General features: G+C 34.3%; 2 protein-coding genes across 2 annotated transcripts in view; both read right to left on the bottom strand.

Annotated features, from left to right (window-relative positions):
- The window catches only part of LOC134283834 (uncharacterized), a 38,384-nt gene extending 26,009 nt beyond the window's left edge, over nt 1–12,375 (bottom strand). Inside the window, exons 1-15 of the mRNA XM_062766344.1 lie at nt 12,219–12,375; nt 11,915–12,092; nt 11,481–11,629; nt 8,287–8,446; nt 7,712–8,035; nt 7,323–7,471; nt 5,472–5,964; nt 5,178–5,326; nt 3,721–3,898; nt 3,104–3,252; nt 2,788–2,934; nt 2,258–2,363; nt 1,960–2,108; nt 1,636–1,768; nt 1,219–1,346 (exon numbers count right to left, since the gene is read on the bottom strand). Coding sequence (XP_062622328.1) covers nt 1,219–1,346; nt 1,636–1,768; nt 1,960–2,108; nt 2,258–2,363; nt 2,788–2,934; nt 3,104–3,252; nt 3,721–3,898; nt 5,178–5,326; nt 5,472–5,964; nt 7,323–7,471; nt 7,712–8,035; nt 8,287–8,446; nt 11,481–11,629; nt 11,915–12,084 — 2,584 coding nt within the window. The 5' untranslated portion in view covers nt 12,085–12,092; nt 12,219–12,375. The remainder of the gene's footprint in view (nt 1–1,218; nt 1,347–1,635; nt 1,769–1,959; nt 2,109–2,257; nt 2,364–2,787; nt 2,935–3,103; nt 3,253–3,720; nt 3,899–5,177; nt 5,327–5,471; nt 5,965–7,322; nt 7,472–7,711; nt 8,036–8,286; nt 8,447–11,480; nt 11,630–11,914; nt 12,093–12,218) is intronic.
- A 63-nt stretch (nt 12,376–12,438) lies between these two features.
- Nucleotides 12,439–15,323, bottom strand: part of LOC134283669 (uncharacterized) — a 50,260-nt gene continuing 47,375 nt past the window's right edge. Inside the window, exons 34-38 of the mRNA XM_062766166.1 lie at nt 14,968–15,196; nt 13,728–13,876; nt 13,038–13,347; nt 12,795–12,943; nt 12,439–12,659 (exon numbers count right to left, since the gene is read on the bottom strand). Coding sequence (XP_062622150.1) covers nt 12,439–12,659; nt 12,795–12,943; nt 13,038–13,347; nt 13,728–13,876; nt 14,968–15,196 — 1,058 coding nt within the window. The remainder of the gene's footprint in view (nt 12,660–12,794; nt 12,944–13,037; nt 13,348–13,727; nt 13,877–14,967; nt 15,197–15,323) is intronic.

The following is a 15,323-nucleotide window of genomic DNA, read 5'->3' as shown; positions in this document are numbered from 1 at the left end:
AAATATCGTATCACAATACGATTTTGTAATATCGATATATTGGCAATATACATAGGTTAAGAAATTTTGTCATTAAATATAAAAATGGACTTATAAAAGTTTGTTATTAATTAAGCCAAACAGTAAGTCAGAAGTGACGTCTCCATATCAGTGAATTTATAATTACGTGATGTGAACATGTTTTGTGGTAAAATTTCAGAGCATAACTTAAATGAAATCAACAAGATTTTTTTCCGTGTTGGTTACTTATCATAGTTGTGTACATTCTGCATGTAAATTAAAGTAAATATAGTAAGAAAATGCCATTTTTATTACATTGAAAATATTGCAATACATATCGCAATACATTTAAAAATATCGCAATATATCGCAATACGAATTCTCAGGCCAATACCCAGCCCTACCAGATATCTTACTTGTATACATGTACAAGATTAAAGTCTGACACAATGGGCAATAGCGTGCTACATGTACAGTGTATTCATTATAACAGCTCATAGGTTTATGCTTCATTAGTTATAATAAGATATTTTACAAGCTTTGTTTTCTTGAACCGTATTTCTAAAATGCGCCCCGCATCGCTTGTGAATTTTTGTTTTGCTTTAAAGTTTTCATTGATATTAAATAGTCTTTGTGTTTTTATTGACGCGTCATTTTGTTTGCAATTATCTGTAGATTTCGAGCCCCGTGGGGATCCGGGTTAGAATAGGTCCTCAGTACCCCTTTGCTTGTCGTAAAAGGCGACTAAATGGGGCGGTCCTTCGGATGAGACCGTATAAACCGAGGTCCCGTGTCACAGCAGGTGTGGCACGATAAAGATCCCTCCCTGCTCAAAGGCCGTAAGTGCCGAGCATAGGCCTAAATTTGCAGCCCTTCACCGGCAATGGTGACGTCTCCATATCAGTGAAATATTCTGGAGAGGGACGTTAAACAGTACACAATCAATCAATCATTAGATTTCTGATATCTTTATGTTACTGCCTCTCCTCGGAAAAGCACAAATACAATAGTAGGCGTTATTTTAACAATGGGTGTTATTTCAAAAGTGGGCGTTATCACAATAGTGGGCGGCATTACAATAGAGGGCAGCATTTCAGTAGTTGTTTCAAGAGGGAGGAAGGACGAATAGACGGCCATCATGAAATCTCACATATGATTAAAGCTCAGATTAGTTCAAAATGTACACAATTGAACTCATTTAAAAAAAATATAACATACCAGAACAAGTAGATGGATTTATAGTTGAATTTAAGGCGACAAGAGAATGACTTATAACACTGTGAGTGTCTTCAATGCTGCAGCTTCTGTGATAATTGCCTATACATCGCAAACTGCCTCTGTACAAACTTAAAAGGAATTAAATATTGTTAGAAGACATCTAACAGATCAAAGAATTTAATAAGCTGTTACTTTGTAAGTAATACGATCAATGTGATCATCGTTTTCCTTGGTTATCATGCTAAAAATTTTACATATAATCTGTTTAAAAGCAGAAAAGTACGCATTGAGAATGCGTGTTATATCTTAACAAATAGAAAACAATCATCACTAATATATTGTAATGATTATTCAGTTCAAAGTTTGAAAAGAAAGAAATTCAATGCAAGTGTACGTATCACAACACTAAATGCCTACCTGCATGTTTCCGATGCGGAGAGCTTAAGATTATAAACTTGAGATTTGAATTTTTCATACAATGAAAATGTTTTAAAACATTTTGGGTATCGTTCATCCACCAATACTTCAAAACAGTTTGTATTATCTGGACCTAAAATTTGAACAGATTTGTTGAAATTGAATTTCAAATCATTTTAACCTAACGTTTCACAAACTGTGGAATCATTGCAATTTATTGAACATTCCTTACAAACAAACATAGAAGTAGTTGGAAAATTTAAATAATGCTTCTTCAAGCTTATTCTTAAAAAAAAAAATAATTATATTAGAAAATAAACATACACTCATCTGGATCAAAATTCAGCGGGATGCTCTTGTATATTTCTGTTTCATATAATAGTTTTACTGCCATCAGATCTGATGTCGAACAAGTTGTATTATACTTTGCTTCAATACGACCCAGGATGCATTGGAAAACAGAGTGCAGCAGTCTGGAACATAAATTTTCGCAAGAAAATGTTATTTTCAACATTTAACATTCTAATATGTTAGATTGAACAACATTCGAAATTAGGAAAATCTGGAAAATCCTTCTATACACAGAAAGAAAACGGTGTCCAATAAACAATATCAGAATTACCTGCAAAAATCTGGAAATTGTGTCTCAGTGGAAAAATTTCTATATAGTGGTCCAATACAATGTATACCTTGTGTAAATATCTCAGATTTTCTTCTGCACTGTGATCCTACATGTTAGATAAAAATATACAACATCATGGTCAGGGATAGAATTGATCCTCCTGTTTAATTCGATTTAACTCCTCCAGAATCATTATTATTTTTTTTCAGGGGAAATTCAATTTTTTTTTTAGCTTTTCTGCTTTATAATATATTGGCAAAGAATAGGTCATCTGTCTGTATCTGTGTTTAAAACAATCCGAAAATTGTTATACTAATAAATAGCAGAAATAGAGTTTTAGATAAACTTGACAAAATGTTATATAAAATGAGCAAAATAATTACGCCCCTCTTAATAGTTTTGTAACCTTTAAATCCTTTGATAATAAAAAAAAGTACGAATTTACATGGGTAAGAATTGTATGTAGGAAAATTTTACATTCACATGAGAGAGAGAGAGAGAGAGGGAGAGAGAGAGATATTCTAGTAAACCGGTGGCGGATGTTGTGTGTCTGGAGGTGGTAGAGAATGACTGAGTGGTAGAATCTGTCAGTCCAGTGCTTGGGGAAGGGGACGTAGGTGTCAACAGCGTTACATTCTGATAACTGGTTGTTGTTGTTCCCCCAAACAGCTCAGTACCTAGAGATTAACCATTCGATATAATTTCATTTGGACCGCATAAAATAGGTGTTCAAAAATTGTTTTAAAAATCAATTAGCCGTACATACGTTTCGTGTGCTTAATGGTAAAGCACATATTATTAAGCTTTTGATAACATTTACTTATTCATGGGAAATTTATCACTTACACTCCATGATTTTGAATGGACTTGCAATAGTCTGGTCTAGCTCGGGCGCAAACGTTCGTACTATATGGAGGCGATCGAACTCTGAACATGAGATGTTACCATCCAAAGCTACGTTATTGATAATACAACTGAACATATCCACCATCAATCTGCAAATCATACAAGTTAAGTGAAATCGATCGTAAAGAAAGCAATTGAGGCAAGGTTTTGCTAAATACAAATCTCTAGGAAAACTGCGGATGAAAAAAGAACATCATTTGCATACTTCGTAACCAACCATGTAATTACAGATATAGGGTTTTTACATCTATGCAAATGTATTAATTTTTTATTGAAGATTACTTTAAACTCTCATTGCAACATAATCAAATTTTAACTTAATTTGAATTCTAATAAATAAAAAAAATTATTATTTGAATCAATGTGACAAATGACTTTACATGTTACTATTTGTTTTGAAAAGATAGAAATAATGCTAGAATGATGTATGTAAGTTGTCTCCATTGACTAAGAACCAACAACTGTTCAAGGATAAGCACTTTAAAACGATAATAGTTTGTCACTCTTTTATAAAATTACAAATCAAAAGATTGATACTATAACGCCGATTGACAAACCTGCAGAATACTTGAAGATTTTGGGCAGATGTTATTGATGGAAACAATGGTCCAAGACATGGAAGAATTTCTGAATTAATTTGACTTGATTTTCTACAATGCTTAGGTTCAGTTGTAGTGGTGGCAGTGATTTCTGTTGGTGTACTACTTGTTGTACTGATGGTTGTGGTTTCATAACCTACAGAAATATGTACAATAGTTATAGTTACAAATGCGATTCCGAGTTATTAATAGCCACACTTATATTTTTCCAAATAATAAAATATTAAGTGTTATCGAACATAGTTTTCTCATTAAAAGGCTCGTCTATTTTAAGGTATTCAGTGTATAAGGACGGGGTATTGAATATTTTTGAATAATATTAAACCAATGAAATAAGCATGAAAATTAAATGAACTAAATTCACTTTACTAAAAATAGATCTGAGAAGCTGGCCGAATTGCACTTAAAATGTTTTAAGGAGTTACCTGCCCTTACAGAAAATAAGAACACTTTTGATTTTCTCAAAATATCAGTGGTAAATTATTTATTATATTTCATATTTTATTTAAGAGATAGTCTATGCATATTTTCACTGAGAGTTTAGTATAAAATTCTAATTACTTTTTCACAATACAATGTATCTTAATAAAACATGCACTGCCGTAAACTTCAACGTAAAATTCAAAGTAAAATTCATTGGACAATTATCAAAATATTTGAAATTTCTTTGGTTCTGTATTTTTATTTGATAACTAAAAATGCTTCCATGATTAAATATTTTCGACTTATCATACATTGGGTACAAAACATGGTCGTTATACATTGAATACTTGATTTATTACAGATTTATAAAGGAAAGGTAAAAAATCGCTTTAAATTGACTTTATATCTTGATTATAACAGAGGAGAATGATTAAGGATTGCTTGAATAATTAAACTTTACGCAGAGTCGGCAATATTTCAGGCATATATCGACTTAGAGAAGAATGATTGATTGTTTGTATGTTTAACGTCCCTCTCTAGAATTTTTCGCTCACATGGAGACGCCACCACTTGCTGATGGAGAGCTGCACAATTTTGACTTATACTCGGCACTCAGGGCCATTGAGCTGTTAGGGATCTTTTTCGTGCCAGTATCTACTGCGACACGGTTTATATACGGTTTTATTCGAATGACGGTTTCCATGTCCCACAGATAAATTCGAACCCGCGACGTAAGGATCGACTCCTTCGTGACTCTAGAGCAGATGCTCTAACCACTGCGCCACGAGGGCGACCAGAGGAGAACGAAAAAGGCCAACAAAAGGATCAAGCATATGAAATAATAAATTTATTAATGAATTCAAAATACTAGATACGAGGTTAAGCAATATATCTCCCCATAGATGACAAATAATCGTCCAGATAGATAGAAATATATTAAAATACCGCAAAATATAAAAAAAAAATTCCGAAATTTCATTATTAATACTTACAAATATTTGGGTCATATGATATTAATAGTGAACTGAGTATCTGAGATCCAATGGTTTGCACAATCATCTCCTTATCATTGGATGAACATGATATGTTTGAGGCTGTTTCTGTTTTGTTCACAATGCAATCAAAGACTTGAATAAACAATCTACAAAATATAAAAATATTTAATAAAAAACCCCTTATATTTGGAACTTTTCTACATATGTGAAGTTTGATAAATGAATTCAGTATAGGCCTGAAAGATTATTTCGTAATACTGAATGGAATAAAATATATATATTTTAGTGTACCTGCAAAATTCTTCTGGATTTTTTGCTGAAGGAAGGGAGAATATAATAGGCCCAGCACACGATAGCACGTGCAGAGTGACCTTGTTTAGGTCTTGGCAAGGACGAGGTTCAGCAGTGGTCTGGAATGTGCTAGTCTCAGTCGTCATAGAAAACACTGCACTGGATTCAGTGAAAGGATATGCGGTAGATTTAGAAGGGATTAAAGCTGAACTAGAGTCAGTTAAAGGAGATGTTGAGATTGATTCACTTTGAGGTAACAAACTGGAGTCAACTAATGGAGAAACTGTAGTAAATGCAGTTGATTCGATCAAAAGAGATGCTTTAGTTGAAACTGAAGACAGAAATGTCGAAGTGGGTTTGATAAAAGAAGCTTCTGTTTTTGATATACTTGGAAGTTCTGTTCCAACACTAGATCTTATAAGAGGAGATGCTGTAATCAATACTGATGGTTGCAGTGTAAGACTGGACTCAGATTCACCTTTGTTCTTATAACCTGAAATTGAAAAAAAAACCAACTTTCAATTATGATTATGTTTCTTCCAGCAAAACATATGTGTAAAGCTAAAATAGATTAGTTGACAAACATACGGAATCAGAGAACATTTATAAGTCTTTATTACACACTTAGTAATAAATACAGGTTTTTTGCATATGCGATATGGCTGACGTCACAATAGCCGTATCAACCCTGCAGGGCTGATATGGATTTGCGGGGCTGATATCCGTATCAGCCCTGTAAATCCATATCAGCCCTGCAGGGCTGATACGGCTATTGTGACGTCAATATCACACCCTTAGTAAATTAAACCACAATAACAGTACTTGTACTCATACACAATTTTTGGTGGGTTCATATTCTCTTAATTTAAACTTTTTGAAAATAAGGTTAATCTTAATTTACAAATACATGTAATACTATTGAATATTTTCAAATTACGGATCAAGTGCATTGAAATAGAAATAGAAACAAACCCAAATCTTATGAGACATTAGACTATGTACATGTAAGTAAGAAGTCCATGCATGATTATTTACTTATTTTCTTCTCAACTGTATTTTATTACTTAGTATGTAATAAATATAATAAAACATACCCTTTTCCACATCACATCCTGTATCAGCCCTCGACCAATATCAGCCCTCGGGCCTTCGGCCCTCTGGCTGATATTGGTGTCTCGGGCTGATACAGGATGTGATATGGAAAAGGGTATGTATTATTTTCTATTTAATGTATGAATGGCCATAACTCGATCTAAACAAATTAAAAATGAATTTATATCATGATTAATTTGTATCTTTGTTATATTCAACTTCAAGGGAAAACAATCGGTGTTTCAGAAACTTTCATGACCTTTCATGATCATGATACAATGACCTTGTCAGCAAATACAGTTTATCATTGAGTCAAATGCTGACTGACGTTTTTCATACCAATTGTTAGTCCATTATTTATACACTGAATTGACGACGGATTTTTCCCGTTATTTCCTGATCATGACAAGGAGCACACGGCGGGTGTGACCGGTCGGCAGGGGATGCTCACTCCTCCATGGCACCTGATCCCACCTCTGATGTTTTGGGGGTCCGTGTTTGCTCTGCTCTTATTTTATATTGTTTTATGGACTTTGAGATTGTATACTGTTCGTTATCTCCATATCCTTCTTTAATCAAGCAAAAAGATGGACAGACAGAGATAAAACCTATATTCTTCCAAGTTTCAACAGTAGGATACTAACACAAAAAAAAAAATAAACACAACTTTTATTACAGTTTTTATACTATAATGTACGTTATTATTATAAATAGCCTTTTTATACAATTTTTACAAAAAATGAGACAATTTTAACTTACACAAAACAGGATTGTATGTCAGGGACAATTTATTTTGAATCGTTGATCCATAAACTTGTGCAGTCCTTGCAGCATCAGTTCCAGAACAGGTCGTATTTAAGGAAGTCTCCAGTTTGTTAATGAGACACTCAAAAATGTTGGAAGTCAGCCTGTGGGTGAATCAGATACATATACAGAGTATTGGTGTTAGAAACTGGTATGAAGAATAATTAATAAAAAAGATTGATTGAAACCTTTACTTTTCAAAATTTCAAATAAAACTTTTTTTTTTTGGCCTCGCATAATAATCTCCATAGTGTGGATATATTTTTAACAAGATTAATGGTGACTTTAATAAGAAATATTTAAAGACAATCTAACAGTATGCAGGCATTCTATTTTTCACTTACCCACAAAAAACAGTGAAATTACTTTCCGTTTTCAAAGACAAAAAGACAGGACCGATACATGGCATTAGGTTGATAAAAGTGGAATCGGGATCTAGACACGAATTAAATGGAGGAGTTGTCGTTTCTATCGTAGATGTAGTGTTAGGTCCCTCGGTTGTTGATGACATCATCAAGCAATCCAATGGTTTGAAAGCAAGACCCATGGTTTTGTGCATGCTTGAACTATGGGTCTTCACAAAGGTATTGTATTCCAACTGACCACAAGTCACATTGTGTTCTGCAGCCATTTCACCCATCACACAGACAGCAAAATCTTCAAAAACGCTTGCATGAAAATAAAAAAAAAATTAAAAACTACTGTCCACAAAAGAGTTCATGTTTTTAATTCTTTACTTGAACTTTTTTAACTTAAAGTGATAATGAGATCTTTAATCAGTAAAGGAAATTAGTCTAATAGGATGCCTCGTCAAATTCTTTAGTCATGAACAGTAACTTTACATACTGAATTATCCTAACAATATAAACAGAAAAATATTCAATTTAGGGTTGTAATTGGTATTTGAAATATACTGTACCTACAAAACCGTTGGAATGACGAATTTTCATTTGAAATGTTGTTATAGAGAGGAGCCATACAATATATTCCCTTAGAGAAAAGCGTCACACTGTCTTGACACGGTGATACCAAACTTCTCCTAACTCTAGTGGCTCTCACGACCCTCTCCGATGTGTAACCTGAAGAACAAATCCAACCAAAGAACATAATAAAAACAATACGTACATAAGTATAATTAATATTCTTTTTCATTTCAAATTCTAAACCAATAAGTAAAAAAGACAAACGATCAATTTGAAAAATTCATCTAAGATATACATATAATAATATTGAACCTAAACTTGATGTAATAGCCGTCGTCCCATGCCAGGTCGAAAAGTGCGCACAGTCCAATGTTAAACTGTTACTGTATAGAGTTTTCCTAAGCCGTAATTTTATTCTAAATTTTACATTTTGATTGATGTTTAACGTCCCACGTTTAACATTTGATGAAGCCACCACTTGCCGGTGGGGAGCTGCACAATTTTGACTTATTCTTTTGACCTATTCTCGGCCATTGAGGGTGAGTGATAATTTCATGCCAGTACCTACTGCGGTACGGGACCTCGGTTCATACGGTCTCATCCGAAGAACCGGCCTCAACGTCCCACCATGGGATTCGAACCCACGATGTAAGGATCAACTCATTTCTCCGCGACTCTAGAACAGACGCTATTACCACTACACCACCCTTACACGTAGTTGTAAGAACGTGCTTCAACCAATCCCTTTGTATGAATTATACAATACAAGAGGCCCATGGGCCTTATAGGTCACTTGAGCATCATGCAACAACTTTACAACGATCGACTCTGGTTCATGTTTTAAACTAGACGTCATGGCATTCACAATTTTGAAAGACGCACCATTGCTAATCATAACTAAACACTTAGCATGTTTAGTTTGGTTACTTAATACCCATAGACAGAGTAGGGGAACAAAAAAATGCATTTCGATTAATCAGTAATATTCAGCAATAATCAGTATAGTGCCACTACAACACATGAACCCCTGACCCTTGGTCCACACATTTCACAAGTTTGGAAAAGGCACCCTTGCTTATCAAAAATATTTGATTGATACAAAGAAGATTTCAATCAATTAATTCATTTTCAGTGTATAAGTAGAGCCCCCCCCCTCTATGGTACCCCTGATCCAGGGGCATTGAAATTCACAATTCAGGAAGAATGGCCCTTGCTCATCAAAGCTATATAGGTAGTTCATCTGCTTAATACCCGGAAGCAGAGAAGATTTTCAAACAATTTCTGCATATTCTCTATATAACCAATAGAGCCCTGCCCTAACAACAGAACCCCTGACCCTGGGGTCATAAAATTCACAAAGGTTTTCTTCCACATCATAACTATGTACTTAGTTAGTTTATTTAATACCCAGGAACAGAGAAGAAGATTTTTAAAGAAATAATGTATTTTCACTATATAATCAATAGAGCCCTGCCCTAACACCGGAACCCCTGACCCTGGGGCCATAAAATTCAAAATTTTGGAAAAAGCATTCTTGCTCATCATAACTATATACTTAGTTTATTTAATACTCAGGAGCAGAGAAGATTTTCTAAGAATTAATGTATTTTCACTATATAATCAATAGAGCCACACCCTAACACAAGAACCCCTGACCCTAGGGCCATAAAATTCACAATTTTGGAAGAAGCATTCTTGCTCATCATAACTTTATACTTAGTTAATTCATTGAATACCCAGCAGCAGAGAAAAAGATTTTCAAGCAATTTCTACATTTTCTCTATATAATCAATAGAGCCCCGCCCTAACACCAGAACCCCTGACCCTGGGGTCATAAATTTCACAATTTTGGATGAGGCATTCTTGCTCATCATAACTATATACTTAGTTAGTTTGTTTACTCAGGTGACCTAAAAATTTGTTTAAAACAAAACAAAACAAAACAAAAGCGACAATGCGGGGGTATTTTCGCGCCATGTCATTTTCGTAATTTTGGAAGTGAAATCACCCTGAAATAAGATGAAATTTACGAATCCTCGTATTCTTTGCTTAGTCGCAATGGTTTTGCATTTTAGTTATGCAAAGTATTCGTCTTGATAACTTTAATTTCATGTTGTGAATTATTCTAATTTAAAAGACAAGTGTTATAAAAAATATCTTATATAGTGTGTTTGCACAAAGAACGAGGGCGCTTTTGATTGGTATTTGGCAGGAATCTGGGCGTACTTGAAAAGTGAAAATTTTTTCGATATGTCACATGAAATTTTAACTTTTTTTTTTATTAATCTGGTTCCTGTGCAATTAGGAAGGAAAATATTTTCCCGAAAGTGAATTTTGATTTGCTTAAAATTAACTTGAATATGGCTAGATCAGACATTTCGTACAAAATGGTACGTTTTTAAACTCATTTCTCTAATTCTTTTTTCTATCTCTGGGTCTTCTCTCCATGATTTTGAATCGATATATGTGTGCATTTTAATTCAAAGAAACGAATATACATTTGTAAAAAATGGAGAGAAGTCCCAGAGATCATAAAAAATGAACTTTCTCCAAAAAAAAAATACCCAACTGTGTAAATGTGATGCTTCTTTGTCCATTTAAAACCGTATAGTATGTGTACCGGTGATAGCTCAGTAATATAGGCTACATGTTCAGTGCACTAGATGTGAAAAGTTTTTGGTTCGAGCTTCGCATGGGGATTTAATTATTATTTTATTTTAAATACAAACAATCAATTATTTTGTCAGTTTCGTTTTATGTACTGATGTATTAATATTTTGAATTAGATATATTCTGGTTCAGTTTGGTTCTAGAGCGAAATCAATTCCAACCTTCTATATATTCTATGATGTAGATGTACACATCATCTATGCCTTTAATATTATAGGTGTTTATTTTTGTGAAACATTACTATGTTCTTGTATCTCCTATGAAAAATGGTCATAAATGTAACAATCTGACAAGGTATTTCAAACTAAATGAAAAAAATCTATGGCTGTATTTGTAAAATCTGACCAGCTATGTTCAGCCAACCAAATCATGATCATTTAAACCATAAATGTTTCGTACAAACGATTCCTGCAGATTACACGTCAAATACGCCCATCTTCTTTGTTGAATAACTCTCATTTTATCTGGTTTCTCATACATGTAAAAGCTAAGTATTGATATCAAAATACACTGTACATACAATCAGTAGGATCAAATCTGAGGTTGAGGTTTATTTTCAGATCAGGTCCATAGCTGGTGATCATTATTTCTTTGTCCCCCGCTGGACAGCTGATGTTGTGATTAGTTTCTATCGTCTTCATGATGCAAGAAAAAGCAACATCCATTACGCTGAAACATAATTACATGCATATATGTAAATATACAAAACAGATATGTTCTCCTCCCTTTCCAAACTCAACAATTTCTCAAATGTGACTATTCTAAAAACTAGAAATTGATTAACTTCCTTAATGTGACCTTATTTTTACTACAAATTCAGAAAGATCTCTACTGTGACTATATTATAGTAACTACAAATTCACTAACCTCTCTAAGTAAGGCATATATTTGTTGTGACTTGTACACACAACCAAAAGATAATCATAGAAAATGGCAATCTTAAGAAATTCATACCTGCAAAAAGTAGAATTGTTCTCTGCTGTTGTTATGTTATTATACAATGAAAGGACACAGATGTATGCTGCCGACGTAATGGAAGCGCTGTCCTGACATTTGGCAAGCAGTGGGTTGTCAGTAGTTGTGTAAGGTGGTACCGAAGTTATTCCCTCCGTAGTGCTAGTCATTACATAGCCTGTAACATGCAAGTTATACAATGGATATGTATTTCACAACAAGTAGGTTAATATGTGGTTTCAAACAATATATTTGAACTAATGCTATAGCTAGACAATATATTACCATCTTACAGAACGCTTACATTGTGTGGGATTAAAGGACTGGGTAGAGATAGACTGCAGACTTTCGCTGTATTTGCGTATTACTATGGCTTTGTGACTGTCTGTACATTGCACACCACTTTTGGTACCAATCTTATCCAAAATGCATATAAACACTGACTCTGCCAAACTATAAAATACAGAATTAAATATCTTTATAAAATGCATATTTAAAATTAAATTAGTGCTTTGAGATTATTTCTATGGTTCCTTTTTGGTAAATGATTTGAATTTAAAGTCTTGCCTGCAGAACACAGACATATCGGTTTCTCTAGATATATTCATATAGAGTGGAAGCGCACATATCCATCCTACAGCTAGGATGGTATCACTGTCTTCACATACTGCTAATAACGGGGATTCTGTTGTTATTGGTCTCATAGAGCTGCCTGGAGAAACTGTTGTCTGTTTTAGTAAAAAGCCTGTAAAGTAGAAATGAAACTATATATATTTTTGTTTTAACATTTTTTATTAAAATGCTACTGTACAATGTACATTTATATTTCTATTCAGGTTATGACAGTATAGACCTCTGCATTCTATTAAAATTGACTTACATTCTTTTGGATCATATTTCAATGCCATGGCTGATTGCAGGTTTGGGGCATAGAAAAATGTAATGTTATTCCTATCTTCTTCAGTACAATTTACTCCATAATCCAATTCAATTCCATCCATTATACAGTCAAATATCATTTCAAAAGAACTGAAACATTAATTATTGAAATTTGTTACATCTGTTCATGCCAGTGTAAGAATCGTTTTTGAAATGAATCAACTATACTTGTATTTATACTCACCTGCAGAACATAAGCAGGTTACCAGCGGTTGTTACATTTACAAATAATGGCAACGCACATTGCCAGCCTTTTGACAAAACTTCCTGCTTATCACGACATTTGCCAGAGAACGGTGATTGTGTGACTGTTGTTGGAGTCATTTTTGAAGGTTGAGTCGTCATTTCCGTCGATTCGAACTTCTGGGAAGTCGTCGTTGTGGATGAAAATTCTTCTGTGGTACTTTGAACGGATTCTGTTGTTGTCATGATTGGTTCCGCAGAGGATAGTGATGTCAAGGGCGTAGTAACTGTGCTCGAAGTCTTTAAATAACCTGTGAATAGATTGAAATTTAATGTACATGTATTGGATAATTTTTTCATATTCTTAGGCATCATTGTTCAGGCTCCGGGGCATTAAAACTTAGACGAGTTCACTTTTGATCTCAGTCTCACTTTTTACAATGGAATTAATAGTGGAAAAGTGAAACTGAGATCAAAAGTGAGCTCGTCTAAGTTTTATGGCCCCCAGGCCTGATCTACATATGTAGTGTTTTTGAGCCATCAAACAGCTACATGAAAATTTGCTGATGCAATGTCGTCTCGCAGCTTTTAAAAGCATTAAATTTTGTCATTTTCTGATGCATCGTATGTTTTTTAGGGAAAGAAGCCATTTTAAATTATTATTAAATTTAATGAATGACAGTTTACTTACAGTTTACAGGATTGGAATTCAGGCTTAGCTCGGACTGCAAAGTAGGACCGTAAAATTCTATGGCTACTTCTTTGTCATTTTCTCTGCACAGGACAGAAAACTCTGATCCAATTTCGGTCATGATACAGACAAATATTAGGTCTACAATTCTGAAACACAAACGTTTTAACATAAATAATCATTTTTATACAATATCGAGTTATTAATTCTGTAACATAATTAGCATGATTCTGCCTAAGAGTCAATGATTATTTTTTCTTTGCTTTTTATGCTAATTGAATGAGTATAATTACATAATATCACCACGGATCACAACGCTCAGGCCACAACACTCACCTGATTCATTATGTTCCTGTTTTTTTAATCAGCTTTGACTCACAGTGGCCTTTAAGGGAGAGCTTAGACGAAGGGTTTTCCTTCTTTGTTGCAATAAATGATTGATTGATTGTATTTTGATTAACGTCCCTCTAGAGAATTTTTCACTCAATTGGAGACGCCACCACTTTCCAGTGGAGAGCTGCAAATTTTGTCCTATGCTCGGCACTTAGGGCCATTGAGCAGGGAGGGATTTTTTTCATGCCAGCACCTACTGCGACACGGGACTTCGGTTTATACGGTCTCATTCGAAGGACCGGTCTCCACGTCTCACAGGTTGGGTCTAACCTGCAACGTAAGGATCAACTCCTTACTTCGCTACTCTAGAGCAGAGGCTCTAAACACTGCGCCACGCAGGCGACTGTTGCAATTAAAAAATGACTCAATATCGCATCTCTATGTAGCCTCGATGAATTGAGATTTAACCAGCTTTAATCTTCGGAACATTTGGATGGTTTGTTGTTAGTAAGACTGACATAATCTCGCTGCTTAGAAAGAGATTATTTTTCTAAGTTTCACTAGTATTATATAAAATCTGATCTCGGTTTCTACTTCTAGCCTATTAGTATTATCAATTAATTTGGACTTGCTTCTATTGCACAAAATCATATCTTCTTTGTTGCCCAATCAAAACCTCCCGGGGTTCGGGGTTGGGGGGGGGCATATTTGATGAAAATTAAATTAATAACATCTGAGGATGCTTTCATATTACCTGGTAATATGAATCAGCACTGTTATGTTGTACTTCAAAAGGAGATTTATAAAATTCGATTTGCTAAAGAACGCCAGACAAAACCTGACCAAAAAACTCAGCTGAAGTGTTTAATCATGTGAGCTAAAAATATAATAATATTGTGAGAAATACCTGCAAAATTCCACTTCGTCCATAGCTGCTGTGATGTTGGCAAAATTTGGGAGAACACATTGTAAAGTTTTGGACAGAATTACGTCTGTATCGCTGCATTTCGCCAATAATGGAGAAGGAGTAGTGGGCGTGGTCATTGTTGCTATGGTGGTGGCAATGGACGGTAGTGATGTCGTAAACTGTGTTGATATCCATGAAAAAGTACTAATTGTGGTTTCATGCGCAAAACCTGAAATAATCTGTATATGATAAAAATCCAATTCTAGTGAAAAACAGACGTCAAGATACATATATGGGATGTTTCAATATTTTAAGAAATCGTGCTCTATTTTAACTGAGCATTCTTTTTGTGATTT

Source organism: Saccostrea cucullata, unplaced genomic scaffold (genome assembly GCF_032062105.1).
Source record: "Saccostrea cucullata isolate Sc308-1 unplaced genomic scaffold, CSIRO_AGI_Scuc_v1 ctg146, whole genome shotgun sequence".
In the NCBI taxonomy this organism is placed as follows: domain Eukaryota; kingdom Metazoa; phylum Mollusca; class Bivalvia; order Ostreida; family Ostreidae; genus Saccostrea; species Saccostrea cuccullata.
Note: the sequence above shows the minus strand (reverse complement) of the source record. Positions and strands in the feature narration are given on the sequence as shown.